Source organism: Taudactylus pleione, unplaced genomic scaffold, assembly GCF_031769625.1.
Source record: "Taudactylus pleione unplaced genomic scaffold, aTauple2 ptg000095l, whole genome shotgun sequence".
In the NCBI taxonomy this organism is placed as follows: domain Eukaryota; kingdom Metazoa; phylum Chordata; class Amphibia; order Anura; family Myobatrachidae; genus Taudactylus; species Taudactylus pleione.
In genome coordinates, this window is record NW_028284497.1 from 31,241,788 (window position 1) to 31,262,148 (window position 20,361).

The 20,361-nt window shown below is 41.6% G+C and overlaps 1 protein-coding gene across 1 annotated transcript in view; it reads left to right on the forward strand.

Annotated features, from left to right (window-relative positions):
- Positions 1-20,361, forward strand: part of TUT7 (terminal uridylyl transferase 7) — an 87,471-nt gene that overhangs the window by 43,556 nt on the left and 23,554 nt on the right. Inside the window, exons 11-21 of the mRNA XM_088470086.1 lie at positions 676-807; positions 1,314-1,494; positions 1,574-2,628; positions 3,363-3,513; positions 3,878-3,964; positions 5,015-5,115; positions 5,190-5,247; positions 7,968-8,071; positions 8,770-8,859; positions 8,949-9,062; positions 17,343-17,420. Coding sequence (XP_088326212.1) covers positions 676-807; positions 1,314-1,494; positions 1,574-2,628; positions 3,363-3,513; positions 3,878-3,964; positions 5,015-5,115; positions 5,190-5,247; positions 7,968-8,071; positions 8,770-8,859; positions 8,949-9,062; positions 17,343-17,420 — 2,151 coding nt within the window. The remainder of the gene's footprint in view (positions 1-675; positions 808-1,313; positions 1,495-1,573; positions 2,629-3,362; positions 3,514-3,877; positions 3,965-5,014; positions 5,116-5,189; positions 5,248-7,967; positions 8,072-8,769; positions 8,860-8,948; positions 9,063-17,342; positions 17,421-20,361) is intronic.

Here is a 20,361-nt window from a genome sequence, read left to right on the forward strand (position 1 = left end):
CATGATTAAATTATGATGTATATTTAATGTGACTATATTTCTAATTGAGCGCTGGTATCCTTCTATTGCTTTATTTTGTTAAGGGACTGACCCTCATATTCCAGGTGCTCCCAATTAATCAGAGGTAACACCCACTACAGCGCTCCTATTTGATAGCATAGCTATCTTCTATATTGTCCAATCACCTGCATTAAATTTGACTGACTTTTAGTTATTTTGCATCTAAAGATGGACTAAACTGTTGTGCATCTCACCATCTAAGTGTATTCTGCCTTAAGGAGCTTTGGGACTTCTCAGTGGCGATTGCAATGTCCCACAATGGATACTCTGAGAAGATGGGAGTTTGTAATGGAATAATGGATTTAACCCATGTACACTGTCTTCTTTCTTTGATTTTCATTTACAGTTTTCCTAGTTAGGATTATTGTTCTCATTAGAAACTTTATCTTTTTTTTTTTTCTCCTTTTTGTGCTGGGTTATTTGTTTATTCACTGGGGTATAAAAAGGAACAGCCTGAGCTTTTTGCATGTAAATTTAAATTCAGGGGCCCCTGCACATCACAAATTATGCCCATAGTGATTCAGTGACCCCCTGATGTAGTTACTTTTTTTTACATGGTTAATGTCTTAACTATGACACCATACCAATTTTTATTTCTGATTTTTTTTTTTTTAGATAGAAGGCTTTACAATTTCTAAACTGGGGCACTTTAGTCTGCAAGAACCAGTGAAAGATTATGTGAATTGGGAATACATCACTACAGGACATGGCGAGAATCTTCAGAAAGACTGCTCTACTAAAGGGAAGGTGAGAAGTCTATAGTTCCATGAAGTTTATAAAGAGGTGAGGGAGCCCTCTGCAAAATGTGAGTGACAGGACTTTTGTTATTTGTATGTGTTCCATCATCCTCATTTGGAAAATGGTATAACGTCACTGTTACTATTTTGGGTATGCATTTCCTAAATGCCTGTTCTACTGTATGGATTAAATTGTCAACTTTAGAAATGAACTGTAATAAAACAAAATACATAAGTTCTAAAACCTGAAGTATAATAAAAATAGAAAACCTAAGAAAATGTTGCTTGTTTATTTTGCACCAAGTTCAAATATTCTCTTCCGATCTGCTCTATATAGTACTAAGCCAAGTAATACCTGCTAATACACAGGTACTTCTGAGTTACATTTACCTTTTCAACACTGTACAGTATTTAAAATCCATATCTTTATATTCCATGCTTTAAATAAATCCCTGTCTTGCTATGGCTACTAATATACCATCTCCGTTTATTTTATTATGCTATAATCTTTTCTAGGTTCCACTCGTCTTTGATGCAGAAAAACAATGCTCTGCCTCTGTAGGTCAGCTGTGGGTTGATCTGCTAAGATTTTACGCCCTGGAGTTCAACATGGCTGACCTTGTCATTAGTATTCGTGTTAAAGAGAAGATTTCAAGGGAATCGAAGGACTGGCCCAAGAAAAGAATTGCTGTAGAAGGTAACATTGCTATGCTTGTATTTTTCAACACACCATGTAGATCATACAAAGTGTAACACTAATCATTTTTAAAATGCAGATCCATACTCTGTAAAGAGGAATATTGCAAGATCCATGAACAGCCAATTGGTGTACGAGTACATGCTTCACTGTCTGAAAGCAACCTATAAATATTTTGCCATGCCCCAAAATAAATCTGGAAAATCAAATGCTAAGAAACCCACTGATTCTGCAACAGCAGCTGACCATGAAGCTACACCAACTGGCACTGCTTCCGTGAAGTCTCCACATTCAATTGCTGCTGAGAAAATAAGTAGGAAACTGGAAGACTTGGCTATTGATAATCATGATGGCACTTTTGGACATTCTGTCATTAATCAAACCCATGGTAATAAAGAATTGGACCGCATGGTGAAGAAAAAACTAGTTTATGAAACCAATCCAGATGCTACCCTTGAAGATGCAGATTGTATAATGGAGGAAGTTCTTTTAGGTGAGCCTGAAGACTCATTACAAAGCTGTGAAGAACTGGATAGTCCTCATGAAGAGTCTGATGATGACCATTCTTTTAGGGAGGATAAAAGTCAAAGCAAATATATCATGATTGATCAGGGCTTTGATGAATATAGTGATAATGGAGAGGCACCTGTGACAGGCAATGAAGAAACAGACAGTCTGTCTGATTGTGAAGGTGGTGTTGTGGCTGAAGGTGAAGACTTTGGTTTGGAAGGCAGTGGCATATATACTGGAAAGGTTGACTTTGATCAGGAGAGTACAGATGAACTAGAGGAAACGCTCAATGAGTTCACAAATCCAGATTTTAGTTTGGCAGCAGTTAATAATTCAGCTGATGATGAAGACGATGAAGAAAATAGTTTGCTTTTGAACCACAGAAAGCATTTAGATAGTCTCATAACTGATGAGGAGTTAGAGAATTACACTGGCTCAGTAGGTGATCTGTTGTCTGAAGATGATCAGCCTGGACCTGTTTTTGCTGACTCTTTAAAAGACGTTAAAGGCACACTGGATATTTCGGACACTGGCCTTTTCAACGCTGAAGACCCTAACATTTTGGTGGCAGTTGACAATTGCTTGTTTTATGAATTCGACAAACCTACTTTCACAAAAGGAAAGGTAAGAGTGATACAATGTCCTTCCAAAATAAGGATAACTTCATTGGAAACCAAAATATTTTAGGGGTTTCAGTCAATAAATAGACATCAAAAAGATCGACAATGTCTAGATAGACAGATGTTAGACGGGGACAAAAGGTTGACACCTCTTTTTAGCTTGAGTCCAGAGTGGTTTAAAAAACAAACATTAATATACTAATCTTGGACATGCCCATTACTGGTGGATGGATGTAGTCGTCCCACACCACACCACAGTGTATTCCCTCCCTCACTAACTTCCCATTTGTGGCTATAGCAAGGTTGCAGCTCAATAATATTGACACTTGCAGTAGGAGTTGAGTGGCAAGCTACATAGGACCACTTACCATCTGGATACTGGCAAATGAAAGAACTACTTATCCATGTGATGTATAAATTTGTAATGTATGCAAATTTCTTAAACTCCACACACAAGTAACACAAGATTGGTTCGTAAATAAGAGTAACCGGGCCATCTGCATACTGTAAAAGGAAATGAAAAGCACTTTTAGAGAGATTAATTTGAGAAGACCTTTGTATTCTTTCATTAATTAAATTCTCGGCTTCCTCTTGGAGGCTTATGACCACTGAGCAGAACTGATTCCTAGTTTTGGATTAAAAATGTAGAGGTTTACAAAAGAGGTGTATAGTATCCATTGTATTTGAAATTAAGTATACAATAAAGTGGAATATCCTGTCTTTTTGTCTTGAATTCAGCTACCCACAGTTGTGTGTTACTTGTGCAAGAGAGAAGGACACCTAAAGAAAGACTGTCCAGAAGACTTCAAAAAGATTGAGCTAGAGCCTTTGCCACCCCTCTCCTCTAAATTTCGACAGCTTTTGGATCAAGTCTGTATGCAATGTTATGGTAAGTATTAATGAGTTTTATGGAGATTGAATTTAGTACATTTTACTAACATGCTCTGTGATTGTGTTTCTCATAAAGGGCCCTAGTATAGTGTTTTACAACTCCAGATCTCAATGACCTCCCTAACAGTGCATGTTTTACAGATCTCCTCAGTATAGCAAATTAAATAGTTAGCACCGCATATGGTTCTTTTAATGTCAGCCAGAAGTACAAGACCAGCTCTTATGCTGGCTATGATATTGAGTGGATTGTAAAATGTGCTTTAGTATGGGCATCTGAATCTAAACACTTCAAATAGCTTGGGTGACTAGAACAAAAGAAGAATTATGCAATTCTCTCCTTTCTTTCGATTGTTCTTGTACAGAGGATTTTGCTCCTACCACTTTAGAAGATAAGGCCCGTGAACTTATAAGACAGGATCTAGAGGACTTCATCAGGCGTGACTTTCAAGGTAATTATGCATTATCTTCATAGCCCTACTTGGCATAGACCTGCCCCAGTCAAAGGGAAGTACTCCCCTACTCTCTGCTAATAGAACGTCACAGAACAGACTTTCACAGCTTTTCTTGTCTGCCTCCTGCATGGTATTTTGGAAGAAATTAATATCTTGGGACCTCAATAAAACAATGGCTCATGTTGTTCAGCACACACCTGGAGAGTATGAAACCAGCATTCTTTTTATTTTGCAAGTTTGATGTTGAGATGACACTCTCCTAATGGGAATACACTGGTAATCCTAGCTTGAAACCATGAAAAAGAAACATGCATGTATGATTGTGCAGTATGCAATATGATTTCGATGAGCGATCAGTTTTCTATCACATGCCTTTCTTCACAGAAGTCCACTTAATTCTCCAATTTTTTATTTTTTCTGTGAGACTCTGTACGCAGGATATGTCTGATTATCCAACTACTGTAACATGGTTTGTTACAGTATTGATGTCTTTCAGAGATTGAGCAGTATAACTAGTGTAGTGTTTATTGCTCTATAATAACTCTTAAGAACTGTAACACATCACTGAAAGGTAGTCATGATACATTCGTGCATCGAGATACAATACAATTCACATGAAATTTACTGCCCTAAACAAGTCCCGGTTGACCCATATGGGTTTGGTATGAAAGCCTAGCAGTCAGGATGCCAACTGTCAAAATGCAGACAGTGGCATCCCGATGTCTGGTAAGTATGTTAACCCCTCCGCGCCCCCTCTCCCAACCCTCCCTTCTTGCACCCTAATCCTAACCCACCACCCTTGGTCCCTAACCTCCCCACATCTCCCCCCCCCCCTCCCACGTCTGTATTTTAGCTATATTTTAACTACATCCTGATTCATATCTTTCATGTGAATTAGACTGGTCCTATGAGTGTATATAAATCTTCTATTCACTATAGCTATAGTCTATAGTAAAGATAATATAGTGTGCAAAAGTTTTGTTTTGGTTTTTTCCCCTTTTTTCTTTAACAAGGTCTGTGCTTTTTTCTTTCTTTTTTTTTATACAGGTGCCAGGCTTAACTTGTTTGGTTCATCGAAGAATGGCTTCGGTTTTAAACAGAGTGATCTAGATATATGCATGACATTTGATGGCCTTGAAACTGCTGAGGTAATTTTGAAATGGCACTGTGAAATTGTATTGGTAATTGGCAAACCTTATAACCTGTGTCACTCCTACCTTAGGAACTAGATTGCATATGGACTATTGAAGAGTTGGCAAGACATCTTAGAAAGCATCAAGGTATGTTCGAACTTTTACTAGAGGAGTGGTTTTGTTCTACTTGTACGTTTTAATCTAAAAAATATTGTGCTATTTGGCAAAAAGAACAGAGTGGAAGCGAGCCGTTCATCTCTAACTTTTACACCTGAATGTCTGCTTCTTTAGTATGGTAACACAAGTAGACTATATGCAGCAACGTCTATGGAAGTTGTCAGTTTTTGTACCCTAAAGAAAGATAAGAGTGCTTGTGAACAGAACACTGTATGCCTGGAATACCTCATTATACCTCTAGTATATAGATTCATATTTATATCTTGCTTAGAATATACTGTACATATCCGCTTACAGCTGTTTTTTTTTTTTTTTTTTTGTTTGTTTTTTATTCCAATAAGCCTAAAATGTTTAGTGCAAAATATTGCCCAAAGATGAGGCCGCCCTGCCCCCCTCCTTTCAAAAAAGAATAACCTTTGATTTAATAGACTGTACAAACTATCAATCCAGCAAAAGTAATGAAGTGTGAATGTTGGTTAAGGGGCGAACAACAACTGGCCATGAATAGATGTTAATGGGGTGTGTGCATGGCTTTTTTTCGAGTAAGTAATGAACACAGTCAGTCAAGGAATTGTCAGGTGGGGCAATGTTTGAAATTGCAATAATCCTTTTAAGGGGCACAAGTGGTTTTTTTTTTTTTTTGTTTCTTTTCCCCGAGTAGTACAATTCGTTAACCATTCTTGCAGTGTGTATCTGTTTTTAAATCTATATTCTGTGACTAAACTACATTCCGGTTATTCTACATAGAAGGCATATAGGACTATAAATTTGCCAGAGTACCCCTCATGATAATTGTTCATCATTCCTCCCCTAAAAGCCAAATATTAAAGCGATAATGCCCAATATTGTCTTCAAGTGTTGACGATTCAAAATTAAGATGTTTTGTTATATTAGTTGGTAAAATTTAATGAGTTAATGGCAGGGGCGGATTGGGCCGCCGGGTCAGTTCCCGCTGGGCCCGGTGCCTTTGGTGGCCAGCAGCCGATCAGCATACCCTTCTCTAACTGGACCCCCTCCCCGGGCTTTCGCGATCAGAGCTCCAGCGGCCGCTTAACCCACCCTTCACTAACTTCACTAAATTAAACTGCTCCCCGCGTTTCCGCTGCTGCGATCAGGGTCGGGCAGCTGCACAGCTTGCTGTATGTAAAAGCGGCACGGCAAAACAAGCTTAGTAAAAAAAAAAAAATGGGTGACGGAGCGTTTGCTCCGCCTCCAGCCCCTCCGAAGCACCCCTCCCACAAATGTCACGCCACACTACACCAGACAGACAGCAGATGCGATGCAGCTTGCAGCACTGTGCCATGCTGCCGGCACCCAGCGAACTGCCCCTTATTACAGTTATTATTGTGTGCTGCGGCAGCAGGTAGGCACCAGCAGAATAAGAATAATTAATAAAGAATATTAATATATAATAAAGTAAGTTTACATACTGTATGTGATTTATATATGATATATACATGACATGTATAGTGTGTGTGTATATATATATATATAATGTATGTAATCTATATATCATACTGTACCACCAGCAAAAGCTATTAGGAGCGCCAGTCAACACAGAATTTTATATATATATATATATATATATATCTCCCACCATGCCCCCTAGACATATAGTACCACTCAGCCCAGAGACATACACCCACCACCACCCCACCCCCTCCCTCCTTCGGCCCAAGGCATGTACACTGCTCACACTATTTTTTACTTGAGTAGCCCAATGTGTTTTTATATTTTTTTCATTCAGGGCCAATGTGTTTTTTTTTTTTTCCTATTGGGACCAAGGTGTTTCATTAATATCTTTAGGGGCCATTGTGTTGTTTTTTTTTCCAGTGGGGACCAATGTTTTTTATTTTTCTCCTTCCTTGACAATTTTTTATTTTTTTTTTTCTTGTGGGGACCAGTGTGTTTTATTGTTTTCTTTAGGAGCCAATGTGTTTTTGTTTTTTGTGGGGGACAATGTACTTTATTTTTCCTGTGGTGGCTAATGTGTTTTATTTTTTCCTATGGGGGAGTAATGTGTGGTGTGTTTTTTTGTCATGTTTTGTTTTCTTTGGGAGCCAATATGTGTGTTTTTTTTGTTTTTATTTTCTCCTGTTGGAACCAATGTGTTTTATTTTTTTTCTTGTGAATTGTTTTATGTCTGCGCATGTGCCTGAGTTACACCGCGTTGCATCCCGATGGTGTTCCTACAGAGTTGCAGTACAAGTTCAGACGCACGCACAGGAAAGTGTACTAAAAATGTGTTGGGTGTTTACAGAGGGTTGGCTATAAAGACACTGAATTGCTCATATTGGCCTAGCAGAGGCCTGGTGAAAGTTCTAATGGTGCGACTGATGGTGGCATCAAAAGACAAACAAAGACCATTGAAGCGGCATTAGCCTAAAGACACAACTGCAGCAATAGACGCAAGGACAGCTGCAACTGTGTCCAACTCAGAATCAGGCCCTATGAGGAGGGATCCCGTACCCCTCCACAGACCCCTCCCCCCTCAACAGACACACCCCCATTAGGGCTGCTTCTATAAATTTCCTGGGCTGGTTTTCCATCCCAATCCGCCCCTGGTTAGTGGTCAGCTGTCTGCTATAGTGGTTTCACTGTACAAAAACGATTGTGTACAGTAATCATTTTGTTCCCTACGCGTATACTGTTTTAGAATGTTTGCTCTACTTACACATTTCGTCTTACAGGGTTGAGGAACATCCTTTCCATTACCACAGCTAAAGTGCCAATTGTAAAGTTTTATCATGTAAGAAGTAGCCTTGAAGGAGACATCAGTTTATACAATACACTGGTAAGTGTATGTACAGTATATATGTGTATATTCATATAGTAGTAGTAATGTTCCCCTGTAACCTTCTCCAGGTATCTGTCTGAAGCTAATGCCTTTAGGGCCTGCTTCAGCACGGATCACTATTGCGATCGTGGCTGTGTAATCACACGCAATTCAGTTGCGAAAATATGCTAATGTTTGCAACCGCTCAGCCAGCATAGAGAGGCCCACTACTGCTTTCTCATACCTCATAATACCTCAGTCCTGCATACACATCTGTAATATCGGCCCATCATGCACAATTACAACAGGTCTGACCTGTCTCAGAAATTGCAAGTCTCATTGCAAGCAGTGAGTACACAAGCTGTGTATGCAGTCGCAGTGGCTAATTTATGCATGCCCATGCAACAGCGTTCAAACGAACAGGCACGCCTGTGTTTCTCCGACCACTACACAGTCCCCACCTGCCAAACTCTGACGTTGCTCTACAATGGCTTCGCGTGATCGCAGTGTGGTAGCAATGCTGTCTCTGCACATGCGCACTGCGGTGAATGCGCAGTACGCACAATCGGCCGATCTGCGTACATTTGTGCAATTGCTATCCATGCTGAATCAGGCCCTTGGTAGGTTTTTTTTGTTTTACCAATTCTACCAAATTCATCTGTTTGCATAAAGGCTAGATCCATGTGATGTAACAATGTTTGTTTCTTTTTGTTCAGGCTCTTCATAACACTCACCTTTTGGCATCCTATGCTGCTATCGACCGTAGAGTCAAATACCTCTGTTACATTATGAAAGTGTTCACCAAGGTAGTTTATTATTTTTAATTTTAAATTTAAACATATGGCTGACTTTTTTTGCCCTAATCTAAATAAAAACTTTACTGTGTTTTCTGAAGATATGTGACATCGGAGATGCTTCACGAGGCAGTCTGTCTTCATATGCATATACACTTATGGTGCTGTACTTCCTTCAACAGAGAACCCCACCTGTTATCCCTGTCCTCCAAGAGGTGAGCTAAAATGTGTACATACTATTTCTTCTTCAGGATCCATAGAGATCCACAGGGATACCAAGGGGATATTATGGTTGGAGAGATCCAGGCACCAAACGGTTAAAGCTTCAGCTCCCAGGATGCCTTGTGTCCTTCTCCATATATACCTCGCCCCTAGCCATAGGCCTTCAGTTGTTCGTTTGGTGCGGCAGGATCAAGACGCACCTTTGTAACAGGAAACTACTCAGGCAGTCCTAAGCTTTTATTTTATGTTTTTTTTTTGATGTTTTTGGGTTGGCAGTACTAAGCGTCTGAATTAAGACTCATATACTGCGACTCCATCTACCTCTGCCAGGCCGCAACACCAGTAACTGAGCTGGTGATTTCGGCGGGTCGCGGCTGAGCTTGCTAGCAGCAATGCTACGACCTGGACTGCAACCGGTTGCATGGAGCTGTCCGGTATGGCGGTTCCTCGCTTACGGGGAATCACGCGCAGCAGTCCTTGCTTCTGGTGTCAGACGCACCAGAAGCAGCTGCAGTCAAAGCCCGGGATTGTCCACGTGGTCACTACACTACCTGGGCCTTATCGTCTGACGCTGGGGATCGGCAGCAGACGCTTCTGCTGCCACGATGCCAGCGTACCCGGCTGGTTAAAGCAGCTTAGGGGAGGTAGGCGCGCCGAGCCAGATGCAGCCCCTATGAAGAGTGTTGGGCGTCTGAGTTGCTCCGCCTACTCCATGTGTATATGAGATGCACAAGTGCGCTGCTGTAGCTGTTGGTCTCAGGAGGGTTTGGGTCAGTCTCTGTGTATACCTCTCCCGTGGTTAAGATATACAGGGCTCTATATCCTACCATTCCTGGTGTTTGTGTAGTTGATTTAGATTCCATTGTAATTATATTACATATGCATTGTATGTGACTGTTTGCTAGCTGCTATTTTGACACTTTCTTTTATTTGTCTGTCAATTATCACTATGGGGTGGAGGTTTTTCTTGAGTACTTCGCATTCATTTGAGATTTTGTGAAGGCTGTCATAGTATTGCATTTATTACCTTTATGAACAGGTCTAAAGATACAGGGAAACAGGAGGGAGAGCCCCCTATGCTGGTTTCATGTAAATCATGTATGGCCTGTGTCTCCTCTCAGTACGTAAAGGATAGTTTGTCTGTTATAAAGAGACACCTCACCAGTCCAGTTTACCTGTCTCTGGACAATAGCCATCTTGGGTATCCTCTTTGTCCCAGGTAATGAAGCAATTTGTGGATCATATGGCTGCTCCCACAATGCCTCCTTGGATTGGGGTGTCCAGAGCATGCTATGTTTGCACCTTCTATGCATCCTTCCTGGAAAGATGTTTATGGCCATTCTAGTCAGAGTATGGCATCATCTAATGTTGAAAGCAGACCAGTAGTTACTAAGGCGCCTAAGCGCAAGTTATCCTTTTTTATCAGTCTGCTCAACATATGGATTCAGATGCATCATCCGAGGAATCGGATGATGCGCAGGGTTCTTCTTCAGGGTCGAACTCTGGAGAGGAGGACCATCCATCCACAGTGGATGTTCCTCCTTTGAGGGCGGTTAAATCAGTCCTAGATATTCAGGATGATGAACCAGCTCATAGTAAGAAGGCTCCAATGTTTAATCCCCACCGGAAGACTGGTTTTTCTTGTATCTGAACAGCGCACTGAGCTTATGGATGAGGCATGGGGTGACCCGGATAAACTATTTTATGTGAATAAAAGAATAACGTTGTACCCTTTCCCAGCTACTGTATGTACCTCCTACTATGGATGCTCATGCTACACATTTAATCAGAAATGTTACATTGCCAATTCTGTTAGCATCTTCTCTGAAGGATTCCACAGATAAGAAAATTGAAGCATGTCTTAAGGCAATATTTTCATCTGCAGCTGTTACTCGTCCAGCTATGGCTGGAGTCTGGGTAGCCAAAGCTGTTGAAGAATGGATGGGGGCATTGGAAGACTCTCTACCAGATGCTAGCAGAGAACAGAGGATGTATATCTCCGACATACGTGAAGTGGCTTCCTATCTGGGAGGAGCTGCGGTAGATGCTGGAATTTTAGCTTCTAAAGCATCAGCAGCTTCAATAGTGGCAATCAGTGCCCATTGGTTAAGATCCTGGAAAGCTGATACACGATCAGAGAGGGTTCTAGAAGTCTTACCTTTCTGTGCAAAGGTACTTTTTGGAGCAGAGTTGGATAAAATTTTAGCTACTCTATTGGCTTCAAAATCTGCAGGTCTGCCATCTACAGCAACTACAAAGTCTAAGCAGGTTTCTTTTCGGTCCTCTGGGACGAGTAAGGGAACAGTCTTCCTCTATGTCAACTAGTTTTCGCAAGACAACAAGGTGTCAAACTAAGAGATCTGGCCCGCCAAGACGTCCAGCTTCTAAACCAGAGGACAAACCTTTGGCCTGATGGGACTGGCCTCCTCCTCAGGGATCCCAGGGTGGGTGGCCGACTTCAGTTTGCGGATTATTGCCATCAAACAGATGCCTGGGTCCGAGAAGCGGTCTCTCTGGTATGCCCTCACTTTCAGGAGGCATCCTCCTCAGAAGTTCTTTTGCACAGATCCTCCATCAGATGCGTTCAAGGCCTTGGCCTTTCAGTAAGTAATTCGCTCTCTGCTATAGGCAGGGGTAATAATCCCGATTCCTATGTCGCAACAGGGACGGGGTTATTTCAATCTATCTCTGGTTCAGAAACCAAATGGGGCTTATTGCCCTATACAAAATCTAAAAACTCTCCAAGTTTCGGATGGAAACTCTCCTGTCAATTATTTTGGCAATGCAGTCAGGAGATTAATGGTTTCCCTGAATATTCAGGATGCATATCTGCCTGTTCCAATTAAATCATCCCACCAACAATTTTTACTGTTTACCGTCCTTCAGCAGCATTACCAATTTCAGGCTCTACCCTTTGGCCTATCTAAGGCTCCCTGGGTATTTACCAAAATAATGGCAGTCATGACTGCCTATCTCAGGCATCAGGGAGTCAGAATTCTGCCATATCTGGACGACCTTTTGATATTGGCACAGACTCAATTTGTTTTACAAAGCCATCTTCAACTGACCATAGCCTGCCTACGAAAGCACGGCTGGATAATCAATTGAAGAAATCATTGCTTTCTCCAACATAGCAGATGGTACATCTGAGAGCGTTGCTGGATTCTCGGGCACAAACGGTAATTCTGCCAGAGGACAAGATTGTGGCACTGTCATTACAAATATGCAAGCAAAGGGTATCCATTCTGTTAGCAATGCAGGTCCTGGGATCAATGGTTCCCACCTTTGACATGGTGGCGTATGCTCAGTTCCATTCCAGGCCTCTGCAAAAATTGGTTCTCTCCAAGTGGAATGGACAGTATCATCTAATAAGGTCTGAGGATCATTCTCACTCCAGAGGTTCGTCACTCTCTCCTGTGGTGGCTGAGAGAGAATCATCTGAACAAAGGGCGCCCATTCTGGATTCCAAAATGGGTGCTTCTCACCACAGATGCCAGTCTTCGCTGAATGGGCGACAGTGACCGGTCATCACACCTTTCCAGGGAAGATGGACAAATCAGGAAAGTCATCTGCCAATAAACATTCTGGAACTGCGAGCAGTGTGCAAGGCACTTATCATGGCACTGGACCTGCTCCAGGGCGGGCCGGTCCAGATTCAGTATAACAATGCGACTACAGTGGCCTAACTCAATCATCAGGGATGCACAAGAAGTTATGCAGCCATGAAAGAAGTGAAAGGTTCTGATTTGGGCAGAACGTCCTCTTCCGGCCATCTCGGCAATATACTGGGCGTACTCAATTGGGAAGCAGACTTCCTAAGTCGACAGGACATACACGCCGGAGAGTGATCTCTCCATCCGGGCGTGTTTCAGCTCCTGGTAAACAAATGGGGTCTACCAGAGATGGATCTTATGTCACGTCACAACCGCAAGGTTCCCTGGTCCAGAGACCCATCAGCAGCTGTTGTGGATGCACTGGCAGTAAGATGGGACTCAAGCTGGCGTATCTATCTTCCGATTTTTCTCTCCTTCCACCTTCATGCTTTAATTTCCTGAAAACTCTTGGAACAGTAATACTGGTGACTCTGGCTTGGCCCAAACTTCATTGGTTCACCGACATACAGAATCTTTCCGTAGACAGTCTGTATCCTCTTCCTCTATGGCAGGATCTGCTAACATCCCTGGCGGGATACGAACTTGCCTCATTTGGCTTTGACGGCGTGGCTCTTGAATCTTCCATCTTAAGAGCAAAAGGTTTTTCTAGTTCTGTATTTCAAACGATGCTTAGAGCACGGAAGCCTGCCTCTGCCTGCATCTATTACAGAGTTTGGCATTCTTTTGGTCAATGGTGTTTCCATATGAAGTATGATCCTAAGGTGTTGAGGATTTCCAGGGTACTGGCTTTTCTTCAGGGGGGGGGAGTTAGACGGCGGTCTCCGCCTGGCCACTTTGAGTGCAGAAACATGCACTCTCAGTCTGGTTCCAGAGGAAGTTTGCCTCATTACCAGATGTTGGCATTTTTTTTCAATGAGTTCTGCGAGTTTAGCCTCCTCTTGTTCCTCCAGTAGCACCGTGGGATTTGCCTTTGGTTCTTAAGGGGCTACAAGCTTCCCCATTTGAACCTCTACACTCTGTATATTTGAAGGGGTTGACTGTGAAGACACTGTTTCTTCTTGCTATCTCTTCTGATCGCAGAGTCTCTGATTTGGCAGCGCTTTGTCGCTCTCCATTTTTGCTTTTTCACCAGGATAAAGCTGTTCTTTGTACAAGGGGGGGGGTAACCTTCCGAAGGTAGTGTCCCATTTTTTCATGTAAATGAAGAAATTGTAGTTTCAGCTTTTCAGGCTCCAGATCTTTCTGTAGGTGAAGCCGCCCTGGATATAGTTCGTGCTCTCCGAATCTGTGGAGTGAACAAACTCTCTGAAAACCATATAATACAAAAAGAGCATCTGATTTTAGCCGGCTCTAGCGAGATGGCTACGGTTGACTAATGCTGGGCATACAATATACAATTATCTGTCCAATCTGGCTGGTTGGAATGAAAACCTGGTAATGTATGGGAGCAAATGACAGTTGACCATATGGTCTTAAACACTGGAAAACTGACGAAAAACAATTGTTCAGACAAATTGGTTAAAACACACAAATTTAACCAATTTGAATGACCATTTTTGTCTGTTTTTCCAGTCATTTGCTCCCATACATTACCAGGTTTTCATTCCAACCAGCCAGATTGGACATATATCTGACAGATAATTGTATAGTGTATGCAAAGCATAACTCTCAGGTGTACACACAGGCTGATCTCCCTGTCCCAAGCACGGTGACAGCACATTCTACTGTCTGTAGGGCCATCGTGGGCATTTATTTGTGGTGCCTCTGCTGAACAATTTTGCAAGGCAGCCATGTGGTCTTCTGTCCACACTTTTCTTAGGTTCTATGCCTTTGATACTTTTGCCTCTCAAGATGCGTCCTTTGGGCGATGAGTTCTCCTTTCTGCTCAGGAGCGTCCCCCACCCTAGGGGAACTGCTTTAGGACATTCCCATGGTATTCCTATGGACCCTGAAGAATAAAATTAGAGTTATGGTAGACTTGCCTAGATAACTCCTTTTCTTCATGGTCCACAGGGCACCCACCCTGACGCACCTGGCTGCATGGGTAGTTTCTTTTTCTTTCGGTTACAGATGCCCTCATTATGGAGGGGGTTTCTGGTGTACGATTGCTCTTCCTTCTCTTTCCTGCCTTGAGGCTTGTTAACTAACCTGAAGGCCTATGGCTGGGGGCGGGGTATATATGGAGGAGGACCCGAGGCTTCCTGGGAGCTGAAGCTTTAACTGTTTTGTGCCTGGATCTCTCCAACCTTAATATCCCCATGGTATTCCTGTGGACCATATGGACATCAAAGAAAAGGAGTTATCTAGGTAAGTCTACCATAACTCACATTTTTCTGGCAATCTTCATCTGCTAATGGATGACTTTGGAGAGTGGCTTGTGGAGCAGTTGTTATAACACTGACAAAAGGGGTAAAACCTTGGTCTACTAAATAGAGAATGGAATGTTTACGTACCCTCTGAAGATTTTTTGATACCCCTTTCTATTCTGTCTCTTCCTGGGGTGTACTAACTAGGGTATGGGAAAGGAATAATGTCGCACAGGTAACATGACCACAATTCCAAATATTATGGGTGAAAAATGTCTACCTTTTATAAAAGTAGCAGCAGTGTTCTGTAGAGTAAATAATAGTCAAGGTTGGAAGGAAAAAAAACTAAATTTTTTTGGAGCACTCTTAATGATATCTGTACTACAAATGGAGGAGCTTATTTTGGTTCAATACTCTATTATTCAATGGGGTGTAAATGCTGAACTAATTTATTCACTCCATCTCACATAAAATGAAGCTCCGTGTCTGTCCCTTGTTAATCCCAGCAAAAAGATGCATATCCAAAAGTTAGTGCTATAACATATGTTATTATAAGCTATCAACATGCATAAGTTATAGCACTAGCACTTTTGGATATGCACCTTTTTGCTGGATTTGCACATGCTCTGATTGTTACCAAGTCTTTCATGTCTAAAATTAAACTTGTTAGGTAAAAGCAATACTGGTGCAGCAGAAAAGTGTGGTCACTGTTCATTGAGAGCACCTTTGTTATTAACAAGTGACAGACAATGAGCTTGATTTTATGAGATGAAGTGAATAATTACTTCAGCATTTACACCCCATTGAATAACAGTGTACTTTACCAAAATAAGTTCCTCCCTATGTATGGATAGCATCAACACTTTACAGTTGGCATTTTTTTTTCTGCCAGATTTGTACATGATTAGACAATTGTATAATTGATTGCAAATTTACACTGATACACCAATACAGAATGTGACACATAACCTCAGGCTTTTTTGAGACCACTGCATGTACTACCAGCTATGTAAATGAATATTAGAACAATAGATTGTGGATATTGAAGAAACATATATAACCATTAACCAGAGATTGCACAGATACATGTATATGAAAGTGAATCTGATGTTTGAATGCTGATTATAATTAGACCAGTGGAAATATCACCTACATAATCGCTAGCGGGTATCTATTCCAGTGGTTCTCAAACCCTGTCCTCAGGACCCCCCACAGTTCATGCTTTCCAGGTCACCCAGCAGGTGCACAGGTGTATTCGTTACTTTCTGACACATTTTAAATGATCCAGAGGTGGAGCTAATTATTTCACTTGGGATTCTGTGAGGAGACCTGGAAAATATGCACTGTTTGGGCTCCTGAGGACAGAGTTTGAGAACCTGTGCTCTATACTGTACTTTTGTCTGTTGGACATTATTGGCAGAGTAACTCTCATTATGTGTTCAGTGCCTAGAGTACAACACAACAGCAGAAGTGAAAACTGATTTGTACTCCGACAGTCCTGTTTCCAAGGCCTACCTGTTTTCTCTTAGAATCTCTTAGGGGCAAATGTATCAAAGCTTGATGTGAGAGATATATCACCAACCAATCAGCTTCTAACTTATATTTTGCAGGTTGTGTTTAAGAAATGATAGTTTGGAACTGATTGGTTGGTGATATATATATTTCACAATTTTATCTCACATCAAGCTCTGATACATATGCCCCCTAGTCCAATGCCAGATGGTATGACAAGATGCAGCAGAATTCTATGGAGACTGATCCTCTTGCCCTGACTATCTCCTATATTCTAACCTGATTCCACAGATCCTAATAAAAATTTGATGAACTTAGGGCTATTTAGCCTAGATGTCTTAGTTTTGGTGTATTTTACCTATATATTTGTATTTAAACTGTGTTCTGTATGTACTCACCTTGTACTTCGCCATCTGTTGTACAATGGAGAGAATGTGTTTTTACACTTCCTCACCACCCCCCCCAGGCACTATGCACTTTAGTATCTCACCTTTCACATTTCCTTTTTGATGTTATCATTGGACATTTTACTGTAATAAATTTAATGAAAGTTATGTTTTATAATATGTAGCGATTGAAGTGATTATTTAGTGTGCTCAAAAAATAGTTTTTTTTTTTTTTTTTTCTCTTCCAATCTTCCTGGGGTGTGGCATTATTGGTTGCTATGGGCAACATCTCCTCTTCTAAAAACTCACTTTAGTAAATATACCACCTGATTTTAAGAGAGGTTTTGTTTTTAATCTTCTTATAATGTTGATACTTGCAGGTCTTTTGTACTTTATATATGGACTACTTACAAAATAACTGATATTTACACATTTAATCTATCCCTTTATTCTAGATTTACACCGATGACCATAAGCCTGAACTACTTGTTGATGGCTGGAACGTGTATTTCTTTGCCAAGCTGGAAGAGTTGGTAAGTGTATGCAATGACTTCCCCCAGAATGTCTCCCAATGAATTTGTTAAGGCTTTACTTTCAAGGACCTGCACATTTTATTAAAATTATAGCATATGAAATCTTCTCTGTGCAGAATAAGCTGTACTATCAATCATGTTTACTTAGGGCCTGATTCAGAGATGGACGCTAATGCGATCGCAACTGTGATTTCCTACGCAATGCAGCTGCGAAAATATGCTATGGTTCCAACGTAAATAACAATGATGCACATCGAGCAGCCATCTTGCCCTTGCGACAGGTCTGACCAGCCGAAGACTCTGCAGCTCTCCTGACTCACAGAGAGCTCTCATGCTGTATGGAGATTGCAAGGGCTAATTTATGCACATCCATGTAATGGCGTTTAAACGGTCAGACATGCCTGCATTTTATTAGCCACCCCCCTGTCACCACCACCAAACTCGAGCAACCTGTCACTCACTTAGCGATGGATTCCTCTGTGTGTATTGTAATGCGACAGCAGCGCACATGCAGTGCGGCTTATACTCATACGCGAGGGCAAACAATCACTCGATATGCGTGCATAATCGCTTTTGCCTCCATCTCTGAATCAGCCCCTTAGTCCAGTACTTCAGGCTGCATTTCAAGAAAATATTGCTGATTGAAAAGTGGACATCTGCCCAGTTGTACTAGCAGCCAGGGTCTATATTCTGCTAAACTGTTCATGTATTTGCATGTACCCTCCTTCAGGCTTCTCAAGTGCAATCCTGACATGCCTTTGGCAATATCTCTCCACAAGGCCATTAACTGTTGGGCATCCTTACCAGATATGCCAGTAGGTTGGGCGGCGTGTCTCTCTCGCCACGATTTGCTAGACTCCAGCCTTTTCTGCCTAACCTCTTTACCTAGCAGTTTCTACTTAATGAAAACCCTCTTCTGCATTCTCACCTGGATAGCTAGTAATCTATTTACATGTTATTTAGTACTAAAATTTTTCAATGATCTTTATCCATGCACACTGGGTAAGTCATGTAAGCAGCTGATTTAAATCGGCAACATATTAGACCAGCGGTTTTCAACCGGTGTGCCGCGGCACACTAGTGTGCCGTGGGCAGTTGTGAAGTGTGCTGCAGCGGCTGTCGGACCCGCCAGGCACATTATACATTAATGTATGGTCCGGGCTGCCGCTGAGCTCCTCTGGCCCGCGCTTTTGACAGCCATTGCTCCCTTCCCGCCCCACGACAGTGACAGCGCTTCCAGCCCGGGGGCAGGGTGAGCCAATCTGCTTTTTTTTTTTTTTTTTTTTTGGGGGGAGCAATGTGTTTTATTTTTTTCTCTGTGGGGGCCAATGTGACTGCTTTATTTTTATTTTTGTGGGGGCCCAAAAATGTGATTCTTTTTATTCCTGCGGTTGCCAATGTAGTGTGTTTTATTCCTGCGGGGGCCAATGTAGCGTGTTTTTCATAGGTCGCGCATGCCAAATCGCCGGATGGTGTGCCTTGGCAATTTTAAAATCTTGTGTAGTGTGCCTTGATTTAAAAAAGGTTGAAAATCACTATTAGACTGATTTACATTTATGCTAATTTATATTTTTTTGAAAGCTAAATGGATATGTTGCAGGTTAGGTTTGTAATGATACTGAGGAATGATTAGTGCAGGCCTGGCCAACCTGTGGCTCTCCAGCTGTTGTGAAACTACAAGTCCCAGCATGCCCTGCATTAGTTTTGGTATTTCCTAATAGCAAAACTGTAGCAAGGCATGCTGGGACTTGAAGTTTCATAACAGCTGGAGACACACAGGTTGGCCAGGCCTGGATTAGTGGGTTTGGCTGTACCAATATGTTAATGTTTAATCCTTTGCATTAGGAGCTTTAAACATTCCTTATCAATATATGTATTTCAGTTTGAATAGATTGAGCGCTTGTTTGAAGCAATGAACACCATATAAAACATTTAACACCACTATACGCAAATGTAAAAAATTTTACGATATTCAGAATTTGCAATAGTTTGCTCAAAGCTCAGCAGCAAAGTTTTTAAATCGGAAGTTTAAGATCGCTATTATTCAAACACTGTTAATCTGACGTATAAGCATGTGATCCGGTACCTCCAAAAGATATTTTCTCCTATATATTACTTTATGGCAGCAGTTGTCCTTGTCCTATAGCAGACCCAGCTCGATGTATTAGAATCCTGGGGATTGATTACCTATGAGACTGATTCTTACCTTCACATACCCACAACATAAAAATTGTTTTTAAGTGTACCAGTATATTTGCATACACAGTGATCGGCACTTGGATACAGGGAGGACATCCTGCGTGTGTGTGTGTGTGTAGATTGGCACCTGCACAGTGAGTAACTAATTTTCAAGTGATCTATTACAGTAATAAGGACAATTGCTGCTATAAAGTAATCTATCTGAGATAGGTCTATTGGAGGTACCGGATCTCATGCCTGTATGTCAATGACTATAACAGTGTTTGAATAATAGCGATCTTAAACGTCTGATTTAACTTTTGTGCTGAGCTATGAGCAAACTATTGCACCAATTCTGAATATTGTCAAATTTTTTACATTTTTGTGTATAGTGGTGGTAAATATTTGTTTTCTTATTCAGGGTCCATAGGGCTCTACAGGGGAGACAATGGGGTGGAATTGGGACCTGGAGGACCAGACACCAACAGCAAAGCTTTTCAATCCCAGGATGCTCCGGTCCTTTTCCCTATACCCTGCTCACATCCTGAGGGCAACTCAGTTTCGTTGGTGTCCGGCAGGAGCTGGGTCAACATTTTAACAATGGGGCGGCTTTAAGAATCCCAAGCTTATTTTTTCGATTTAATTTTATTTCTATTTATTTTGCTAACTGAGCAGCAGCGCGAGACAGTCTTTTGGATGTCTGCACTGCTGCTCAATCACCCCTCTATGGCGCCTTGACACCAGCCCGCGGCTAGGTACTTCC